Source organism: Barbus barbus, assembly GCF_936440315.1.
Source record: "Barbus barbus genome assembly, chromosome: 12".
NCBI classification, from domain to species: domain Eukaryota; kingdom Metazoa; phylum Chordata; class Actinopteri; order Cypriniformes; family Cyprinidae; genus Barbus; species Barbus barbus.
The window spans coordinates 8,860,634-8,884,975 of NC_136740.1; the positions used below are offsets into that span (position 1 = coordinate 8,860,634).

The 24,342-nt window shown below is 36.3% G+C and overlaps 1 protein-coding gene across 2 annotated transcripts; it reads left to right on the plus strand.

The window, feature by feature from the left end:
* The first annotated feature begins 1,778 nt into the window (after nucleotides 1-1,778).
* Nucleotides 1,779-23,116, plus strand: LOC306878028 (aromatic-L-amino-acid decarboxylase-like). 2 transcript variants are annotated; one of them, XM_079430111.1, is made up of 14 exons: nucleotides 1,779-1,914; nucleotides 3,562-3,770; nucleotides 6,853-6,966; nucleotides 7,429-7,548; nucleotides 11,337-11,471; nucleotides 11,766-11,909; nucleotides 13,036-13,102; nucleotides 13,212-13,306; nucleotides 14,731-14,798; nucleotides 16,183-16,259; nucleotides 18,786-18,805; nucleotides 19,520-19,618; nucleotides 20,277-20,378; nucleotides 22,315-23,116. In XM_079430111.1, exons 2-14 carry the CDS (start codon nucleotides 3,570-3,572, stop codon nucleotides 22,513-22,515), a joined length of 1,443 nt encoding a protein of 480 aa, XP_079286237.1. In that variant the 5' UTR covers nucleotides 1,779-1,914; nucleotides 3,562-3,569; the 3' UTR covers nucleotides 22,516-23,116. The 2 variants fall into 2 exon arrangements, with proteins under 2 accessions (XP_079286237.1, XP_079286238.1); XM_079430112.1 differs by lacking the exon at nucleotides 1,779-1,914 and adding an exon at nucleotides 2,002-2,041 and having other exon boundaries at nucleotides 22,315-22,644.
* Nucleotides 23,117-24,342: the final 1,226 nt, after the last annotated feature.

Consider the following 24,342-nt stretch of genomic DNA (forward strand, 5'->3'; position numbering starts at 1 on the left):
TAGCGTATGATTAAAACGATGAGTGGGCCCGATGACATTTTGCTTGACTCCAAAAGAGTTTATTAGGTCAGTAAACGCAAGTCCTAATGCATCATTTGTATTATCAATGTGAATGTTAAAATCTCCGACAATTAGCACTTTATCAACATTAACTAATAGATCTGAGAGGAAATCTGCTAATTATTTTAGGAAATCTGTATATGGCCCTGGCGGTCTATACACAGTAGCCAGAGCAAGAGATAGGAGAGATTTCTTTTGCATATCTGACAGTGTAACATTAAGTAGAAGTATTTCGAATGAGTTAAACCTCCTGTATCCTGTTTTCTGAGTAACATTGAGAATATCACTATAGCTTGTCTGACGGGGCTCATGTTTATAACAGTAGCTTGGTGGAGTAGACTCATTTAGACCAAAATATTCATTTGGTTTCAGCCAGGTTTCAGTCAGGCAGAGTAACTTACATCAAAATTATTATCTGTGATCATTTCATTTACAATAACTGCTTTGGGTGTGAGTGATCTAATATTTAGGAGCCCAAGCTTTAAAAATAGTTTTTGTTCATTTATTTTGCGTTTTTCTGGTTTAATCACGATCAGATTTTTTCTAGATCCTGCATTAAATTTATATTTTGACCTCGCTATTCGGGGAACAGACATAGTCTGTATAGACTGGACAACGCAAGTACTTCTATCATTTAAGTGGGTAGAACAAAAGTCATCATAGCAGTTACTTCAGTGTCTCCGTCTGCCGCGGCTTGGTGTCGTTAACCCCCGCGTGCAGCAGGACAGTGCCGATGCTCTCATCGCCCTTCAGGATCGCGGGTATCTGCGCAGAAACATCGAGAACACGAGCACCGGGGAAACAGTGAGTGTGCACTTTACCTTCAGCTAACATATCAGGACGTGCCAGATGATTGAGTCTCCGACGATCACAGCGTCGCGTTCCGTCTCGCGGAGGGGAGCGAAGCGGTTCCGGGTGGAGATCTCGAAGACCGGAGACAGCGGAGGGGGAGAGGTCATCGCCCGGGGCCTGGCTCGCGTCTTCCGCTGATGGTGCACCCAGGGTCCGTTGCGTCCCGGCGCCGGAGTGAAAGACTACTGGGAAGATCGCGTCCTGGGTGCACAGGATCTGTGCAGAGAAACACACGGAGTAGAGGTGGTGGGAGTTTTAGCGGCTTGCTGTATACTTACCCCGGATTGTGAGCGTCAGCCCGGGATGTTTCCAGCCCGGCTCTCCGCTCTCTCAGCTGGGCCTGCTTCTCCACGGCCTCCAGCTCCAGCTGCACCGAATGCATCCGCCATTTAAGCAAGTAACAGTGAAACAATGGTAATGTGTGTGAATAGAGTAATTTATTAGCAATCTAAGCGAGATTAGCGGCAGCCGATGCTAACGGGATATAAGCTAATAGCAGACTGGAGAAATCAAAATAAAACTAGTGATAACAAGGCGCTCTGATTGGTTTTATTTTAGAATGCTATAGGGGATATATTCACACGTTATAGAAACAAAAATGATAGTAGAAAATAGACGATAAAGAATCAACTTGGAGCTCAAACTCAAATCAGCGCATGCGTAGTCATTATTGTTATACAATTAGTATTCGGGTTGAAAGAATTTGTGTGTGTGGATGTATTGATCTGTAGTTGTATTAATGTTTGTGGTTCTTATTAACTCTTTCTGAATCATCCCCTCTTGCCCTGCCTGTGTGCGTTGCTCTGAATGAAAGGCTCGTTCTGATTGGTCGTCTGAACAGTGGCAGGGCTGATAAACCCCCAGGCTTTCCTTCTGTTCCACATCACTCTGCTTTGCTCTCTCTCTGTGTGTGTGTATACTTGTTCTTATATGTGTGTTTGAAACAAACAGAAAGCGTGTAAGGACCAACGAGAGGGAGGACTCTTCTGTTTGCCTGACACTGTAAGTACAATGAAAGAGAGATATCATGAGCGTAACACTTGTTGAGCTTTTAGAACACAGTCCAGGTACAAGGTCCAAATACAGGACTGGGGATTTTGTTAGGTTGATGACATGTAAAACTGCTGAGGTGGGTTGTATTTACTTTCTTTTCTACATTTGGTTTCGTGTTCTAAAATATTGAGTTCAAATAAAATTTTTTAAAAAAGTCACCGTGACAAGTCAAATGTCAGCAGACTTTAGCGTTTAGTCAATTTTTACAGCACCTGCTTCAGTACAGCGTGACATGTCATAAAGATATTTTAACTTGACAATCCATGTGTCTTCAGAAGCTTTACAAATCAAAATCACACTGATAAGAGATCAGTGATTTGATCTGATTTAGGATTTTTCATGCATTTTTTTTCTGAAAATTCTCTTTAGGCGCATTGGGACAATAGTTGATTCATTAAATGCTTCTTTGCATTTGCTGGTTTGTTTATATTGAAAAGTATACCTAATATTACTATCCTATTCCTATATTAAAAGTGCTTACAAAGTACAAAAATACATTTTTGCACAGACTTTTATTTTGGGGATAGGGTTTGTTGATATGTTTATGGTTTGTCCTCAGATGTGTTTTTGCTTGTTTGTGTGCATGTGTAATGATTAACAACTTTAATAGTACTTACTGGTACATGATCAAAAAGACCAGTCACCTTCTGGATGAGTCATCACATGCATACACACACACACACACACACACACGCTCTCTCTCTTACACACACTGACACATCTCAATCCATTTGTATTATGTGGATTAGTGTGAAGAGATAACAGGTTTAGACAAAGCTGGTTTAGAACAATGATTGTATAGTCTTTTTCTATTACATTTGTTTCTAATTTAAGGTCAAATTTAGAGAATTAGTGTGAATTAGCTGCACTTTTAACCCTATTGAATGCAAAGTTCATGTCAATGATAAATTATCATTGATAATTTTTTTTTTTTGTATTTGGCAACCTCTGATGTTCTTCTCAGCAGAATATTGCTACTGAGGTGAGGTGATGACATGGACGATGGCTGATTATGCTTTGATTCATTTTCAAATTCACACAAATTGAATGAATTTGTGCACTCTGCATTAGGTGCATTTCATGTTTCAAAATATGCTGCAGGGTTATTAAAAATGCTTTTGTTAAATGAATTAAAGGGAAAAGGGAAAGGAAAACATTAAATTTCTAACTGGAAAGAAAAATAATATTAAAAAACAATAAAAGTGACAAAAGCCTAAATTATACAATAAAATAATAATTATTATAAATGAAACTGAAAAAAAAAACTGTAAACTGTAACTGTATTTATATAGTACCAAATTAACAATGATATGCTGCAGTATTATTTATTTATTATACTATGAGAATTCTTACAATAAAAATGGAAATAATCACTGAAAGTAATGTATATGGTTGAGTATTTTCTATAACTACATTTCATGTCCTGTTCATGTGGCCTCTGCCTGTTTATTTCCTGTTAAGTATCTGAGAGTAAGGTTGACCATGCAAACACTCTCAATAACACTAATAACCTATAATTACACCTCTCCTTATTGAAAAAAGGCACATCAGTTTGTCTTTTATTCTCCACACTGAGAGATTCTACTCCTATTTCAGTCAAAAACATGGATGCAGCAGAGTTCCGGAGACGTGGGAAGGAGATGGTGGACTATGTGGCCGATTATTTAGAGAACATTGAGAAGAGGCAGGTTTACCCTGATGTGGAACCTGGATATCTCAGGTCACTGATTCCTGAGGAGGCCCCGGAGGAGGCGGAGAGCTATGAGGATGTGGTCAAAGACATAGAGAGAGTGATCATGCCAGGGGTGAGTCAGTGCTGACCAGCTTTGACACAGTTCCTTTACAGTCATTACATACTATGGTTCTCAGATCTCATATCTTGTGTGAAAAGATTTTTAATGACTTAAGCTATGAACTCAATAGCTATGGCAATATTTCTTTACCCTTCAAATTTTAATAGACATTTTCTTTGTCAATTTATGTATGGTACATATTTTAACATGTTGATTGATTGCTAATAAGTTACTGAGCATTTCCACCATTTCTACAGTGGAAACATTTTTATATTTATGCTAGGGCCGGGACTTTAACGCGTTAATTTAGATTAATTAATTACACAAAAATAACGCGTAAAATTTTTTTAACGCATTTTAATCGCACTTATTTTTGCACCGCGGAACGTTTCTCACTGGATGAGTTTCGGCGGACCGATTATACTGGAGCACCAACTAGCGTTCAGAATTCCAAGAACGCAAAGAACGGACTTGCGTTCTCATGGAGACCGGTCTTGCCAAGCTTCCTTGGAAGAACGAACTCGGAAGGACGCGAGAACACAGAACGCACACTTATGAGAACTGAGATGTACTGCGTTCTTGCTTAACTGACGCATATTTCAAGGCATACGAACTCACACGAACTTACACATACACACACTCATACACCTCCCTACCCCCATCCCACGCCTTCGTCGCTTCATCCTGTCAGGTGTTAACGGGTCCGTGGGTTTGCGCTGCAATGGCTGCTGGCCGGATGGCTGTTTCGTCTGAACTAGGATTACTATGCAAGTTATGTTTCTGTGTTGACTGTGCTTTATGCTGAGGTTTTTTGTCTGTTCTCTCACTGCACCCTCTTCCAAGGACGTAGTGGGAAGACACTTTTTTTCTCCTCTCTTTCCTCATGTTATGCTGTATCTCTTCTTCTCTATTGCATTTCGTTGCCTTGTACCTACATGTGCAATGACAATAAATTGAATCCAATCCAATCCAATCCAATCCATAGTCTCAGCATAAGCAGCGACCAATGAACAATAAATATTACAAAATGTCATAACTTATTGAAACATTTCATACTATTATAGATATTACTTTCATATAATTGTATTGTTTTATTTTAGAGCGTTATATGTTTTACTGTTAAGATTCATTTTAATATGCCAATAAAAATGCAGACTTTCTCCGGGTCTTATAACTTTATTAAAATTAACCAAAACAAAACAATAAATATTTACTTTCAACTTGAAGAGCCGTTAAGTATTTGTGAGAGCGACTTTAAAGCTTACAGGCTTCCATACACCGGCAACCCACAGCATTTTCTGGGATTTCTAACGGCTCGATTCTCTCAAGTCTGCACTCGATGCATCCTCAGTTTCAAGAACATATTCTTGAAACTGCTTTCATGCATCCTCTGTACTTGCGTTCTTGAGAATTGGAACTGAACTTCGACGGTTAATGATGACGTAGAACGAGAACACAAGGACGCAAGATCGCTGAAGAACGCATATTGAGAAACAGCCAAAAACAAACCACAGTGAACATGGACAAAGAAGCTGATGAGACCGCTTTGGTTGGCCCTGTGGATGGGAAATTTAAAAATCCATATAAAAAAACTTACTTCTCACTGTTCTCAGGTCAAATATTTATATGCGATTAAAATGCGATTAATTTCGATTAATTAATTACAAAGCCTCTAATTAATTAGATTAATTTTTTTAATCGAGTCCCGGCCCTAATTTATGCATGTTAATATTTGTGATGACAGTGTCCCAATAGCAACCACTGTTTATTGACAGTGATTAGAGAAGAATACCTTTTTTTTAATTTATTTTTTATAATATGAAATATTCAACATGTCTCTATTTAAAATGTATCTGTATTTTTAAAATGTATCTGTTTTTATCTATTTAACCATTTTTTACAGTAAAAAAAAAAGTATGAATAACCTACAAAAATAATAAATATTATAAATGTATTTCAACAATTTAAAAAAACATTCATCAGGAATATAATACTTTAGCATACTGGCTGTTTATTACTTACAAAGCACATATTAATGCTTTATTCTGCATGACTATATTTTAGATCCCTACGCCATGCCTAAACTTAACAACTACCTTACTAACTATTAATAAATAGCAAATTAAGAGTATATTGAGGCAACAATTTTAGTTAATAGTGAGAATCGGTCCAAACATTTGAAAGAGTGACCAAGTATTTGGTGACTTTAACTAAAAACCTTCTGGTTATAGACATACAGTAGAGCTTTTGTGAAATCTAGTTGAATCTGTCTTTTTAAAGAATCTAAACAAGTTTATGTTATGGCATTATGTCCATAATTTAAACAAATATTCTACCAAGCAGTTAACAGATATAATGATGTGGTTATGCACTATATCAAGGATGAAGTAACAGCAATGAAAATATTCATAAATCTGTGTGATTTATCTTGTGCAGATAAAGATATTTTGTTTTACTAGCCGGTGACCACATCAAGAGACCCTCAAGGTTTTCTCTCATTAGACGTATTCAGTGTCCACCTTTAGTGTGTCTGTATGCTGATAGTTAGGAAATGAATCATTAAACTCTGACCTGGGGTCAGAGAAAAGCCTCCCCACTCCTTCATTTCATAGCTCAGAGGAAAAAACAAACACTTTAATTCAGTTGAAGGTGTTAACCTTCCCACTGTGTCCAATTAGAACAATTTTCCCTTTCAGAAATCTTGTTTTAATAGTCGTTTAAAAGTGTGTGCTTGGGCTAATGAATGAGTCACAAATGGAAAATCCTGCAAGAGAGACAGACACACAGCTTTCTTATTCGCTACACACATGGAATAATTTCATCTAACCTTTAAAGATCTGAGTGAAAAACCCTGATGTCACTATTACTGAAGTCATAATCCTTGTTCAAAAGAGCAAAGGTGAACAACAATAGAACAACCGAGCTAAATCTGACAGATCATAGTCTCTGGTCTTAGGCTACACTTCAGCTTGAAAACATGTCATATTATACTGTAGCAAACAGTTTTTAAAAATTATCTTTTTTTTTATTTTTTTATGAATACTGAAGACAAATTTGAAATGAATGTTTCTACATGTTTGCTGCACTGTTTCAGGTGACACACTGGCACAGCCCATACTTCTATGCATACTTTCCTACTGCCCACTCTTTTCCTGCGATGCTGGCTGATATGCTGTGTGGGGCCATTGGCTGCATTGGATTCTCTTGGGTATGTTTTTTTTTTCTATCTCCCTGTACATCCACCTATCTGTCTATCCATCTATTTAGCCATCTGTTTGTCCCTCCATTGAACCATCTATTCATTCATCCATCCATCCATCCATCCATCCATCCATCATTCATCTGCTTTTCCATCCATCCATCCATCCACCATCCTTCCAATTTTCTATCCATCCATCCATCTAGCATCCTTCCGATTTTCAATCCATCCATCCATTTAATGTTTTTTTTTCTGTCCATGTACATATTTGTCTCTCCCTTTAGTTAGCCATCTGCCTGTCCCTCCATTGAACCATCTATCCATCTATTCAGCCACCTGCCAGTCTGTCTGTCCATCCCTCCATCCATCCATCCGTACATTCATCCATGACATCTGAAGCTCTTATCTTGCAGACTGATGCAAGATTTTATTTATCAATTAATTAATTTTTTCATTTATTAATTTTTGTAGGCAGCGAGTCCTGCCTGTACAGAGCTGGAGACAGTGATGCTGGACTGGCTAGGAAAGATGCTGAAGCTACCAGAGGATTTCTTGGCTGGTACAGAGGGCAAAGGGGGAGGCGTCATTCAGGTAAGATAATTAAGAAAATATTTTATTTGCTAGTAATGCAAGTTTAAAAATTAACGTGGTATCACAACCAAGGGTCTATGAAAGGGGTCCAGTGGTGGAGTTAACGAATTACAAGTACTCACGTTACTGTAATTAAGTAGTTTTTTGGGTACTTGTACTTTTTTTGAGTATATTTTTAAAGCTGTACTTTTACTTGTACTTAAGTACAAATTAAGCACAATAATCTACTTCGTTACATTTAAATCATAGTTAGTTACTGAGTATGCCCAATTTGAATTGATATTCAAACCTTTGACGGCATTTCAGTAGCCAACAAAGATATCCGTTCGTAAGCCCTGATATCTGAACTGGGAAAAGCCGCCGCTGCAGGAGCAGCTTTTGAAGAGCTGATCAGACAGTGAGGGAGCAGTCATGTAATCGCAGAAAACTGGATGCGAGCTCACAAATAGGCCTCACTTTTATAAAAATGAACTGCCTGTCCTTTCTCTCCGATATTGCTTGTGCGCACTCAGACTGTGTGCAATCCCGATCTCTCCTTGCTTTTATAGTAGAAATTATTAATCTTTGCTCCTAGATTAAACTTTGTTAAACGTTATCATTCAGAATAGATCCACGCCTGACCGATGAAAATCATACTGGAAATTTGATTGACTAAGTGAAATGCACCAGAAAGTCTTTCAATATGAAATAACTTTAATTTCTTTACAATGTAAGTTTATGCTAGAAATGTTTTGGAATGGGATATTTGTATGATTTTTACATATAAATATCCTCTAACTGCATCACTACATTGTACAGACATTATAGGTCAAAGCCATCTGATGTTCCATTTATCTAAATAAACATGTATGACTCTTAAATCACTGATTATGAAAATTCAGTGTTGTCATATTTCGAATACCTCAACTGAATTGAGGTCATTTGCTTTAGAATTTTATTACTGACTGTGTACTTGTTTTTTTGTAAATTCAGTTTGAAATCAAGCTTCTTTGCTGTAAGCTTTTGCAACAAAGTTACTCTATTTTAAAGACACAAATACACAGAATGAGCAAATGTTTAAGATTGAGATTTTTGTAATGGTAATTGATAATATTTATATGTAGGCCTGTTTACATGTAAATAAAAGCCTATATTAAAATCTGTTCATCATAAAGTGAACGTGTCTTTTTTAGAAGACTTGGATTAAACCACTCAAAGCTTGAAATAATGTTTGCCTTGAAAAAAATGGATGGACAAGACAATTTGAAATATTAAAATATCTATATGGCAGTATACAGTATGGGGTAGTTTTGCCAATGGTATTGAAAATGATTGAAGTTATGTAGTCGTCATGAAATCAAAAATGACTCTACTTACTTTTTTAGTGCACATGATTAGTCTTGTGGTGAATAATTAAACCGTGCAAGTCAATACATTGGGAAAAATATAGTCTGCCCTCACAATATTTAATCAAAACTGAAAATTTGCTTCTGCTCTGGAATGGCGTTCTCGCTCTGATGACATCAGTTTGAAGGCTTGGGGAGAATCCTCTTGTTAAGTCTGATGTAAGGACTGCTATTTCCAGGTCCGTGTCTCTACTCATTACATTTGAGAATACTATCTCAACAGCCATTTATGAGCACTATTTAATTAATATTACATATTTAAGCTAAGCATTTAAAAATTTGCTGGGCACACTACAATCTCCCTGCTCAGAGTGTCTCAGACACTAATATTTTAGCTGAATCACTGTCAGGCCTTCTGGGTTTTCAGTATGGAGATAAAGGTTAGGGTTATAATTTTTCAGTATTACATGACATCGTGGGTGTATATTAGCACAGTTTGTTGTTTTCTCGGGGCATCTGGCAGAATGTTAGGACCCAGAAGCGAAGATATGAATTCATATTTTTTGGTAATTCATTAAATATTGCTGCTAAAAAGTAACTAGTAACCAGTACTCTGAGTAGTTTTTGAGACGAGTAATTTGTACTTTTACTTAAGTACCGTTTTGACACCAGTACTTTTACTTGTAATTGAGTATTATTTCAGCAATGTAACAGTACTAGTACTTAAGTACACATTTGCAGTACTCTTTCCACCACTGAGGGGGTCCATGTCCTGCAGGGGATCTTTGGAGAAGATATTATATATATACAATACATATTTTTAAATTCAAGACATGTCTAACTATGTGAAAGCATCTGTTGTTCTGCAAAGGTTGATTCATATTATGAACACACAACTTAGAATTTTTTTTTTAAATAATTACTTATCTGTATTCCCATCAGAATCTTGTGCCAGGAGTCAAAATGTGGACATTTTAAACCACTTTAATGCCACCTAGGCAACCGTAATCCATGTTTACGGGCAATTTCTTTTGAACAATAACAAATATCAAAGACATGTCCCACACAACACTTTGTTTGTCATTGATTTCTTCTCTAAGCCCTGCAAATTGTCATGTCCTGTAGAAATTGCCTTTTAAGACATCAACTACACATGAGAGGAGCCAGTCAGGCGGGCGTGCGTTGAGAGCGGTCCGTGATCATTTCGTCACTATGGATGTAGCAGTTGAGCAGCTGTGACCATTTAGAGAGAGAAATAGGAAGCACAGCGTATGGAAAGCCCACTGATGACAGTCAGTTTGATGCTCTGTCATTAAGACCGCTTTGGAGTGTGTGTGTCCTCCTACTGAATGGTTTTGTCTCTAGGCTTTTCAGAGATCTCACTATGGCAACAGGCATTATTTTCACTGATAGCTCGCACTAATGAGGGAGTTTGTGGGTTTTGTAAGCAATGCCTGTCTGCAAAGGTGGGCATAGTAGAGAGGGGAGGAGAACAGGTGGAAGCAGAAGATACAACTAAGCATCTAGAGGTTTTCATGTTTTTGTTGATAATCATATTTGATACATCAGGCTTTTATGGCTCATATAGGGAAATGTGGAGTTCACGCTCAAGGAGGAAAGAGGAGGGAAAAAATATTTCAATCTTATTCCGAGGACCAAACTGAAAAACATGCAATTTGGTGCAGATGCTGATATTTATATGGCAAAAAAAAAAAAAAAAGATACTATTCTGATAGGTTTTAATGTAAATCAATGAGATCTTTATAGCAGTATAGCAGACTACTTAAATTATAAATTTCAGTCCACTCATCTTGAAATACTACTAACGATATAAACAATATAAATATAAAACTTATATTTACTTCATACATATCTGTAAAGATTTCCCAGCCATGTACCGTGATCTGAGTGAGGATTTTTAGAATTACATTTTTTTTTTTGCATATCAAATATGATACAGGTTACATTTCACTCATATTCATATGGTTAAATATGGTGAATATGGCATTTAATCAAAGACTTTGGAATTGAAAACACAAGTGTGGCTACAGTTTTCCAGATTATCCCGTAAAGTAAGCTGAATCATTAGTAATCAGGACGTGGGTGTGCGCTGTCAGGCTTATGAAGGGAAATCAAAGACAGCTCATGCCTCACAACGAGCTAAGGTGATCTGTATTGAGGGGTTTCGAGTGGAAGTCTTCTCATTCGCTCATTGTGGACATACAACACAGAGCTGGAGAGCTGATGAAAATTCATCACCACTGCATTTACAATGTCTGAGCAGCATCAGGGCATATTGATTGAGGTTGTTTCACTCAATGCTATATTTGAAATGAGGGAAATTATGTCTCAAGTAATATTGAACGTCTACCAATTGTGAAACCTGCTCAATATAGACTGCTTTTGAATTTCCATAAACGGCAATAAGTATTGATAAATATAATGTGTTGTTTGTTTGTACAGGGCACTGCCAGTGAAGCCACTCTCATAGCTCTTCTTGCTGCTCGTTCCAAAATCATCAAACTGATCCAGGCTAACCATCCTGACCGATCTGAGACAGACATTATATCCAAACTAGTCGCCTACTCATCTGATCAGGTAAAACAACAAGCTTGGATGAAAGACCGCTGCAGAGGTACAATGGCGTCATGTCCATCTGTAAGTAGGGATGAGTATCTGTTAGTGGGGATGATTAGCAATAATTCTTATTGAATGGAAAAGTCAAACAAAGTGAAAGGGTCATGCAGCAGGAGAATGGTGAAGAACCACTTGCTTATGAATGTGCTTACAGTATATGTGTGTCTAACTGGAAAACATGAATATTTGGTTATGTTTTTTAAAATAAGATCATTAATTGAGAAATAATATGGCAGTGTTTTGTTGATATTTCAGGCACACTCATCGGTGGAGAGGGCAGGTTTGATAGGTGGAGTAAGGATGAAGCAAATTCCCACCGACAATAAGTTTTCTGTGCGAGGAGCTGCTCTGCAGAAAGTTCTAAAGGAGGACAGAGCCGCGGGACTCATACCATTTTTTGTATGTCTATCTCTAATAACTACAACCTTCTTTTAAACAGCACAACTATTGTCTTAAGGGTAACACTTTATTTTCGCTATTAACTAGTTGATTATCTGCATGCATATTGTCTGCTTATTAGTACATATAGCACATATTCTGCATGACCATATATTAGATCCTTTTTTCTTACCCCATACCTAAACCTACCAACTACCTTACTAATTATCAAAAAGCAGCAAATTGGGAGTTTATTGAAGCAAAAGTCATAGTTAATGGCAAGAATTGGTCCTCAAACTAAAGTCTGACCACCTTAAGAATTGCACTAAGAAACACTTCTTTGCTTTGTCTATTCAAAATTTTTGTTGTCAAACTGAAGTTTTCTCAATTTTCTGGCATTTTTTTTTCTATTTACATGTGTTACACTTGTTTGTTTGTTTTTTCATTTGTAGTGTGTTGAACTCTTCTGGCCATCATAAAAATGCATAATATAGCCAATACATTCATCCAGCCAACTACTGATTTTTTGTTTATAAGTTTTTACATTAGTAACACAAAATATGGGGGACTTCTGGTGGTCAGACATGGGATTTATATGCAAGTACAGTAATTCATATTTTGTAAGTATTTTTGACACAAAAAGCTCTAGTCAGCTGGAAAATATGTAGTTTTATTTATTATCATTATTTTTTTAACCCTGATATCATGCCAGGTAATGCTGCAGAATTTGCTTTCAAATCTTACTGATTAACCCTTACCGTTAGAACTTCCAGACCCTATATATAAAAACAACATCATGGTAGAAATACTGTTAGAGAGAACAAATTGGACATTTGTCTCTGCTCTTTCTCTGAACCTGTCCCCCCGCGGTCTGCATGATGGTTAATGCTGTTTGGAGAGCCTGTTTTCTGAATCACATTAGTCAAATTAGCCCCAGGCTCAGCCAGCAAACCCGTGTCAGAAGAATCACAGCGTAATGACAAACCAAGCAGGAACAATTTTTTTTGTGACCAAAATATATAGCTCAAATGAATTTTTCATTGAACAATCTAGATTCGGATAAAGAAATGTCTTATTTGTAGTGCATTAAATATTAAAATGAACACATAATAATCCATCTATTTGATATTCTGAATGTGTCTCTTAGTTTTGTGCGACATTGGGAACAACTCCATCCTGTGCATTCGACTGCATCACTGAGCTCGGTCCTATATGTAAGGCTTAATTCCATTTATTGTTATTTTCCTTTGTATCTTACTTGTGTTGCAAATCAGTATTTTGATGAATATTTTAATAGACACATTGTCATTGTTTCTATGTCAGGTAATGCAGAGAAAATCTGGATGCACATTGATGCTGCATATGCTGGAAGTGCATTTATCTGTCCAGAGTTCAGACCCCTGCTGAATGGTGTAGAGGTGAGATAACATTCAAATCACACAGTGTGTTCTTAAGCACACTTCACAGGGTGCTCTTAAAGCCCAGAGAGGCTCGAGTGATAACACAAGAGCAATCTGTGCCGGGCTCAAACTATTGATGCTGTTACTTTAGGAGCGGAGTCGTGTGTGTGCGATTGAGAATATTTAAATGTCACAAATGATGCAAGCTGGCATGAGCGATGTCTTGTGGAATGGGCAGGATATTAGAGATCCTTGATCGTCCTTTGAGTTGTCGTGGAGCCCAGCTGGGTGTCACAATGATAAGGGTAAAGTAATTTCCTGAGGCATAGGAAGACCTTTAGATAAGTTCCTTTTTTCCCTCGCTAAAGAAATATCACTGTTTATTAGCAGCACGAGTTCAAACAATAGTGAAGACTGTGCTCCCCTGCACAGACGATGGTTTTTATTATTGACCGGAATGACAGCCAGCTGCTGTTTCCTGTGTGGTGTTGGTTGCCAGGAAGTGAAAGACATGCAGGATTCAGCATGGCCACAATCAAACCGTCATGGCAGTGTCTGCCTTTATTGCGGCATATGGAAAGGATATTGGAATGAGGAGAGTGAGCAAAAGATTAGACTTTGTGATAGAGGCTCTTTTTGAATGGTCATTGGACAGATGCTGCAGTTGATTATGAGTTTGATGCATAACATGCCATACGTCAGAGTCAAAAGTAGTTGATATCAGGCTATGCTAAGAGGTAGCTGAAAGATGACTCATCTTTATTTTCAGCAAGCCAAATTTATTTTCATATTCCAAAATCACAATCTTTATTTTAGCACCGATTTCTGGTATAAAGAGCCTGCAAAACTGAATGAATGAATATGTAAATACTAGTTTATTATTAGTTAATAATAAGTTAGTTAATTATTATTAATAATTAGTTCATAGTAAAACCTAGTTATATTAAATATTGACAAATCTAGCAATCACTTAATAAATAAATAAATATATATATAAATATATATATATATATATATATAAAGCTATATATATATATATATATATATATATATATATATATATATATATATATATATATAAAGCTGTAGTCTCAATTCTGTATATATATATATATATATATATATATATATATATATATATATATATATATATAGAATTGAGACTACAGCTTTATCAACTGCATTGGCACCTCTAGGTTGTTGGTGTTGCTAGGTACTATTTAAAATGATCTAAATTATTTTAAAATCCCAAACAATTTGAATTGCATTTAGATAAATATCTAAAACTAAATATCTATCTAGCCTCTCTGATGATAACGGAATAGAAATGTTACTAATTTATCCAATAGCAGGTAAGTTTGTGACGTTTTGTCCCTTTTCTCAAGAGTAAGTTAGATGCATCAATTCACAACAAATCACATAAAAATTTGCTTTTCTTTTAGTTTGCAGACTCTTTTAATTTCAATCCTCATAAATGGCTCCTGGTCAACTTTGACTGCTCAGCAATGTGGTAAGTGTTTAGTGGCTCTAAAAAGCATATTTAATTTATCCTCTGACCCGATCTACTGTATCTCAACATGCTATTGGTTGGCTTTGTCAGTCAACAGAGGAAACGGCCCCAGCTGCCCTTTATGTCAGCACCAGGCAAACAAAAATGTTCATGGTTATATACAGAGAAAATACAAGACAAGAGTGTAAATTTGGATATGCTCTTGTCTTGTATTTTCTTTTTTTTAAATTAATACTTTTATGCAGCAAAGATGCATTTAGCTAAATCAAAGGTAATATATAATGTTACAAAAATATTCTATTTTAAATAAATGCTGTTCTTTTTAAATTTTCCTTCATCATAGAATGAATAATGGTTCCCAAAAATATTAAGCAGCACATCTGTTTTCAGCACAGCTGTTTTTTCTTGAGCACCAAATCAGCATATTAGAATGATTTCTGAAGGATCATGTGACACTGAAGACTGGAGTGATAATGCTTAAAATTCAGCTTTGCTATCAAAGGAATTAATTATATTTTTGAATGTATGAAAGTAGAAAAAAGTTATTTGAATTGTAATAATATATAACAAAACCAACTTTTCAACATTAGTCTATACAGTGGCCCCATATTTATTTCAACACTTAATCCCTATTTTAAAGATATACTGTATGATGTGAATATGTCACTTCATCACATTAGAAATAAAATAATTAAACTGAGTGGTGTCTGCAAATCTTGAATCCCCACCTTGACCCTGCCTTGATTAAATGGCACTAAAGTGAACCTTAAACCTTGAACCTTAAAACAAATTATGCAAATCCTTTTCTAAGAACTAACTTAGCCAATGACCATATTGGTGTATTAGGTATTGTACTGTAAATACATAAAGTACATTCATATAAATGTGCTGCACTTATAAAAAGGTTAATTTGTGTAGCAAAATGTGATTGTATAAACGGCAAAATCTGCAAATCAGTAGTCTTGATTCAACTCTTTTATTACCTCACTTCCTCTTTGTGGGTCTAATGTTACATTTGGTTTGTGAGGCAAACTGATACTTTTAAATGATGCTAGAAGATAGATAGATAAATAAATAAATCGCAATCAAAACAGAAAAACAGACACACAAAAACTGTAAAATAATGAATGTGAATAATAGCTTTTTTCATTGTCTCTTATTGAATGGTATGTTGTTTACTTTGTTTAAAAATCCAGATAAAGCATTTGCATACATTTGAGTTATATATTACTTTTTGTCACCTCAGGATACACAGTTTAATATCAATAGGATATTAGTTAGCTATTACTGAACATTCAAATAATAATGATATATGCTGTATGCACAGTAATGTCATATGATGGTTGTCTCCTACACTGTGATGAAGGTGAATGTCTCTGTACAGGGTGAAGAAAAGATCAGACATCATTGGAGCATTTAAAATGGAGCCGCTTTATCTGAAGCATGATCACCAAGAGTCAGGTAACAAATCAGCACTTAGCATTGCATACTTTATTTCATTTTTATTTTGCTCTCACATATTTCTGTTAGTTTAGCACTGGAAACTGTCAGTCATTATTGCAAAGAATAAGCAATAATAAACTTAATAAAAGACTAAAGTGCATTAGCATGAGGTATAAAGAGGATGACCATGATCCTCATTAATGAGACATGACGATTTGTGCTGACATCCACTTTACGTCACATTGAAGACTCGATCAGATTATTCACCTTAGTGCTCTGCTGTCCTCTGTAAGCTTCTGCGTGTAAGCAACAGCTTTCTAGCCTGCTACAATGACCTCAAGTTGATTTAAGAGTATTTTTGCATGTATTGTCCATTTGTGTGCCTATTTGGCAACAATACAGTATTTCACATACATACTGTAAGTTATATATATCAAATAAACGGTCCCTAAAAAATTATTTGGACACCAAGGACACACTTAAAAATGTATAAGCATGATTCCATTATTAACCAAGTGACATTTATTTTAGGATAGATAGATAGATAGATAGATAGATAGATAGATAGATAGATAGATAGATAGATAGATAGATAGATAGATAGATAGATAGATAGATAGATAGATAGATAGATAGATAGATAGATATGTAAAAGAATGCCGCTTTATTGTGAATTCAGCTGTATTAAAATACAGCATTTGAGCAGGAAGTGTAGAGAAGCAAACAGAATGTAAAACCAATGATGTCATGAATATGTTAATTAGTACATTATGTAGCTAATTCATTATCTATAGTGACACATAGTGACTTTTCGAGCAGGGATTACCAACTGTCTTTTAGTAGTTGTATACTTTAAAGCTGCAGTCCGTAACTTTTTTTGGCTAAAAATTATCCAAAATCATTATTTGAGCAAGAACATAACCAGCCAGTGTTCAAAACTATTGCTTTACTTTAGCCCGATTCACAACGGTTAGCTTATAATAATGTTTTCTCATTTGAGTGGTACGGGTAGGGTTTTGTGGGAAATTCGAGCATGACACTGCATCATTACGTCACGTCTGTAAACATAAAGAAGTTGTCCCGGCTAGTAGGCTATTGCATGTGAGGATCCTGCAGGTAGCGGATCGTTTATAGCCTTTTCTCACAGCAGATAGAATAATTAAATGTATCATTTTGATGGCTGATTGTAATCCAGAAAGGATTATGTGTTTATGAAACACATGTGAATGAAATTAAATTATATTCCAGTTTTAAATGTGCTTCTGATTACAGATAGCCTGGGATTACACAAGATTTGTTTAAAAAAATAAAACAGCTCGAAGGCAGCATTGTTTGCTTTTTGGGTTAAAAGAATTTCTTAATATGAAATTCGAATGTGGCAATTAGATTAGACTAAATAAATTGAAATCTACATGCTAATACATACTATACTCATAGTCATGCAATGCTGATGTTGTTAACATTAATAATTTGAGAATAAAGTATAACAATAATAATAGTTTTGCACGGTTTGATGTGATATGAGCTAACCGATCTTTTGATTAAATCACTATTGGTAGCGCGATTTATGGTAATGCTTTTTTCCTCAGTTGGTCAGAACAAACGTGGCAGACTTGTTACTTGTTCAGATGACAATATACGGTGAAAATTCTTATTTGGGCCATATATTCCAAGACATAGAATCTGTGATTGCGAAGTACAGTAAATATCCACACCTCAAAACATTAGATTCATCCGCGCTGAAGCCGTGCCAGAGCACAGCCGACGCAAGCAAGATAATTCCTCAAGCAGCTGCAATTCCAGGTTTTCAAAGGGAGATGGCGACAAAGAGGCAAAATTTATGGACTGCAGCTTTAAGTAGTGGCATCAGGGATTGTAGTTGTCAAATGTTAATAAAACATGTCCATAATTAATGGTTAATGTTATAAACTACACCTGTGGTTACTAAGCTAGAACACCAATGTGAACCTGATGCAAACTGGCTTTATACATTCACTAAAACACTATGGGTACAAGTAATTGTAAAATGTCTAGAAACAGTCTATCATCATTTATTTGCAGATGCCACTTTTGATTATTTGATATCTAATTCAGTAGCAGTGATCTGATCTCCCATGTCTGTTATTTCCTCAAACATGTCCACCAATGAGCTGCCTGTTGCTTTTTGGGTATTTAAACATGGCTAAACAAAAACAGTTCCTGTGGTAATGTGTCTGTGGGCAGTGTGCAGCTGTGCAGGCGATTGTAATTGTGCTGACAGCAAAACAAAAGAGCAGCCCCATCTCTAAACCCACAACACAACACACAAACACACACACACACACACACGTGCATATATGCATACACACCTTAAAGCCATTTCCATCATGAGCAACTTCCTGATTAAATTATCAAAAGAGCTATGTTCTTTTTATTGCTTGTTATGTAAGGAATCATTTGTGTGCTGTGCATTTGTCTCATGGTATTATTTACATCTGAGCTTGCTTTTTAGTGTGATATATGATGATTTTAGTGAAATATTGACATTTTCTTCTGTATTCATAGGACTTGTCACTGATTATAGAGTGAGTATACTGCATGCAATATGTGTGTGTGCAGGTGTGCGTGTCTAAGATAATATTTGTTTAGCCTGCTGATGACTTTTGTTAACCTATATTAGGTTAATATCCAGAATGAATAACTTGTAAAGAAGTTCTGATAATATTATTACCTAGGTATCTTGGTGATTATCTAGTACAGTGTTTCAGTGACTGGAAAAAAGAAAAAACAACAACAATAGATTGCAGGTCTTCTCTGATAGAGATAACTTATTGGAGAAAACTCATAAATGCAATCAAAACAGTACATAATCTGGCTAATTATTATAATATATATTCCGGTGTTTGTTCAGTGTGTTGGGCTGCTAATTCCTGTTGTTGTTATTTATTCATTATGCAGCATTGTTGCAATGTTTTGCGAATTATTATATTAATAAATTTTGTGTTTGATCTTAATGGCGTTTATTTGCATGTCTGATAAACACAAATATTGTACTTTAGTTACCAATGAACTGTATAACTTCATCCATAGTTAACAGTTATTAGTCTCAATTGTTCGTTATATAGGAATAAATACGTATTTTAATGTGTATTTAAGTCTGTATAGGTGTTGAGAAAAGGAGATTGCAAGCTTTGGTACAGGAAATACAAACTTATGTATAATCAGAAGTGTATGTGCACTGGGTTGTGTATTTATGTGAGCACAGTTCATATGTCATATTTCATCCCATCTCACTTCAGCACTGGCAGATCCCATTGGGTCGTAGGTTCCGCTCTCTCAAGATGTGGTTTGTGTTCCGCATGTATGGACTCAAAGGCCTCCAAGCATACATCCGCAAGGTAACTGCGTTTAATCCATGCTGTCAATCAAGTTAGCCTTGCCAATCGCATCTTATTTTGCTCCACAGTCTATTTGAAATGACGCAAATGAGTGTTTTTTTTTTTCTTCATCTTCAGTATATGTTCCGGACATGTACTGGTGAAGATTCTATGTTGAGCATACACAACCTATTTTAAAGTCTTTGTATGTTCTTTTTAGACTCAGTAAAAGATCATAAAGGTCCATAAAAAAAATTCTCCCATTTTTGCTTCTTTTTTCTTCAATCAGTACTTGAGTAATTCTGAATGACTAAATTGCTGACCAGACAGTAGCCATAAGGAGTAACTGCCTGAGATTGAGGATATTGTGTGATCAGGATGCCCTCTGCTGGTCTACTTGAAGAAGTATTTCACCCAAAGATGAAAACAGTTATTATTTACTCACCTATTATTTATTATTTACAACTCAAGTTGTTCCAAACCTGTAAGCTGTTAATTTAATTTAATTTCACGTTTGTGTGTCTGCATTCTGTTGAACACAATAGGGGTGAATTCCATGAAGACATACGAGAAACATTTTTTTTTATTACTCTTTTCATAAATCATTGTTGCTGTGACAGTTTCACACAAATTATCTGCTTAATTTCCTGTCTGAAATGTATTGTTCATCTTGTTTCAGCACGTAACACTGGCCAAAGAGTTTGAGTCTTTGGTGAGAGCTGATCAACGCTTTGAGATCTCAGCTGATGTTTTGCTGGGCCTCGTCTGCTTTAGACTCAAGGTCAGAAAAAAACTGTACAGAAACAAAAACATCTCTTCCTGTGATTATAATTGACTCTGTGAGGTGGTTAACTATGGACTAAATTGCAGTATGATTTATTTACATTTCCACTGACATACGAAGAGAGCAGCACAAATTACACAAAATGATGTTGTTAGTATTTACAACAGCAACATGGAGGAAAAAATAACTTGGATTAGATTAGATTAATAATTTAAATTAGACATTTCATAAAACTCATTTGATTTCTTTTCTTTTTTTGAGAATAAATTTACCAATTATTTGCATTGCATTTAGGCAAACATACATTTTTTTTTTAAGTATAAACAATATATTTAAATAAATATATTCAATTTGATTTATTTCAGTAACTCAACTGAAACTGAAAATAAACGAAAATTTTTTTTTTGGTATTTTATTATTTCAATTAATGTTTTTTTTTAGTTAATTTTAGTTAACAATACAGTTTTAATCGTCTATTGACTCTAAGGAAAATTATTTCTCTGGCCACGAAAATTAATTTCCTTACTGATACATTGCTTATAGAGCATGTAACAAAGCCAGAACGTTAAAGTGACCTCGTTCTGTGAGCAGCTGACACAGACAACCAAGCATGAATACATATGGATGTTTATTAAACTACACTACAGAGGAACATGCAACATCGAACTATACACAAACATACACACATTAAACATAGATGCCAACACAAGGAAGACATGGAGAGAGAGAGAGAGAGATAGAGAGAGAGATAGCTTGTGCGCAAGAGAGTAGAGTGTAATGGCAGGATTTATACATCAGCTAACCACAACCTGTTATGAACCATCAGAGATTCACATCACCTTAATTAAAAGGGGTCGAAGCCTAGAAGCGCATCTAAACAGGTAACAAGCGGTTACATGCATTGGTTTTGTTGATGCTGAGTAAAGTGTCCTGGTGCATGTATAATGCGTAGATTCTTGATGAATTCCTTTGGGAGTGAAAGCTTCGTCATTCCAGCCATGGGTTGATTGGTCAGAAGTGAATCGACAAAGTTACTGGACTTAAAACTGCCAGAAGGGAAGTCGTGAGATTTCCAAGGTGATATGTGTGTCTCCAGGGTAAAGGGAAGACCTCGCCTTTTGGGTGTGGGAGAAGTTTTGTCTGGTTTCCCTGTAACACCCATTTTGGTTTCAGCGGGAAAGTGTTTCTTTGTCCCACTTGACACCTCATTTGCATGTTTTGTGACTGGTCTGGAGAATCAGTGCAATTTTTCCCACAGTACAGTAAAAATAGTATGATGCATTTCACGATCACATAGTGTACATCATTGTTTGAGGAATAAAGAGCAAATAATTTTGATATCAAGAAAGAGACATCTAAAAGATATTAAACCAGAGATACATTCATACACCTGCATATGAGTGTTTAGAGCTTACTAATATGAATAACGAGTGGTAACCAGGCTAATATAATAAGGAAACATACAAACAACACATGCATATACCAGATACATTTGTAACTGATTAATTATGGTCTAAATAAATAAAATGTCTCAATGTGTGTGTGTTATGTGTCTTGTAATCGTGGGGGTAGTCCACTGGTCAGCCAGGCCTGGTACCGAGGGTCATTTAGTTTTCTTTGGAATGTGTCAGAACAGATAGTCAATCTGTTTAGCATCTTTTTGACAGTGGGGGGATTTTGACATCCCATATAAAGATAGAATGTGGGGACAGGTCTGTGAATTATATGCAAATGTCAAAAGGCTAAAAGGGGTCTCTTAAGACATAAAGTCCCAACGACCATCAAGGATCATAAGCAGATGTTACATAGTCAATTATAACGCAGTGCTTAATATATTGGACTTGCTTGAGTCAAGTGTCTTTGTTAACACATTTCTTTAGATCAGTGAGCAGTTACAAAATATCCTTACTGAGCTGTGTGTTAAATCCTGCAGGGCTCCAATGAATTAAATGAAACTCTGTTGAAGAGGATCAACAGCGCACGTAAGATCCATCTGGTACCGTGTCAACTGGCAGACAAGTTTGTTCTGCGGTTTGCTGTGTGCGCCCGTACTACTGAGTCACAGCATGTTCAGGAGGCCTGGAGACACATCAGCCACCTGGCATCAGAGCTGCTTCAGGAACTGCCCCACTGACCACTGTGGTGGGCATCACATGTTAAGTCAAATGGGTGATCTGTACCACGTCTGCTATCCACACTGTCTTACTTTCACGCTACTGCTGCGATTCTTTCTACTATTTATTGTCAAAATGTGTGTATGTGAGTGCATGTTTGTCACAAAGGTGTCCACCAAGAGTCTTTGTGAGCTTGATCATACGTGTCCTCTGCTGTGAGCAGTGTTTTTTTTTTTGTTTTTTCACAAAAAATTGTACTGTTGTATACTTGTGCACTTGAAAATGTGTCTATATTGAAAATGAAATATGTTTTGTAAGATATTCAGAGAATGTTTTCTCTGAGTAAGTGTATAGAGGAAGTCAAAATGCTTTACCGGAGCATTGTCCTTACTTTTTTCACTGTAGCTTTGCTCACTCGTGCTGCATTATCATAAAGGAAAATCAAATATTGAGCCAAATTCCTATTTTCTTTCTAGCTTTCTAAAAGCTTTGTTCTTGACTCAGTGCAGCTGCTGTGATGAGATACCTCGCCAGCATTCAGCTGTTGTGCTCAAGTAGTTAAAAAGATTAAACAGTAGTGTGTGTATGTATTAACATTGACAATAAAGTGCATTTCTCCCAAATTGTTGCATGTGAATTAGATATTAGAGTGTGTTGAAGACTACAGTTTGTTAATTCACTATGTGTATCCATAATCTTCTACAATCCAGGTATAGGATTTTTCTGCTGCAGTATCTGTGCTGAGAGCACTGCCACCTACCAGTCTGCTGTATTTCTCCCACAGTAGCCTAAAATGCATTATGCTTTATAATTGTTAAAAATATATTTTATACAGTAAACAAGTACTTATAATTCATTTGTAAAATATTATTTTATAGTTTAAATGGATTGTTAATTAATACTTCTTAATAAAATAATAAATTAAAAATGAACAGTTAATTAGTAGTTAAGTAATAGTTGTAGTCCCTACATTCTAATTATATATTTAATATATTTATACAACAAAGAATAGCTGTAAATGTATAATAATGTACATTTTAGTTCCCTTTCAAGGGAACTTCGAACTGCGTCCTCTAGAGGTCGCTATGGGGAACTCCATCTACGTGACCCGTGTCTGAAGCATATATACAAAAACACCAAATTTTGGCCGGCGACAGCCTATGACGTCACTCCCAGTGCGACCACAGTATAAGAGGGCGCCGGGAGAAAGCATCATCCTCTTCTTCGTCTTCAATGACTGTTTGTTTGAAGCGTGCACCTTACAAGATAAGTATGGTTTACTTTGTAATGCGAGCACTAGCAAGGCGTTAAGAGATGTGTGCATCCGTATCCACGTTATCTGATGCTTGATGACTCACATGATCTTTGCGTCTTTTGTTTGCGCGCTGCGCGTACTGCAAGCGTTTTTCTAAAAGCTCTGCTCTCGTCTGTCTCTCTTTTTGAGGAAAGAGGGGCAGCCGTCTGCTTCCCGCGGTTCAGGACCCTCCGCTGCTGAAGCACGGAGGAAAATGAGCTCATGGGGTTTGCAGGTGGTTCTCGCCAATGAGTTATAGAGGGGGTTTTCCTTCTCGCGCTCGTCAGTCGCGAGCGAGGGCGAGCTGTTGGATGACAATGACGCGATTTCGCTGACGTCATCTGAGAAAAAAAAAAAACGCTGGAATGGAACAATGCATACGCAGCAGCAGGTCAGGCTGCCGCCTCATTACACACTATGGCAGTGTTTCAGGCATACCAGGCTGATCTGTTGAAAGACCTGGATAAAAGGTTTGTAAAAAAAATATATATATATATAATATATATACCTGATGAGGTTGCTGAGCTGTGCCGCACCGCCGATTTGGCTCTTT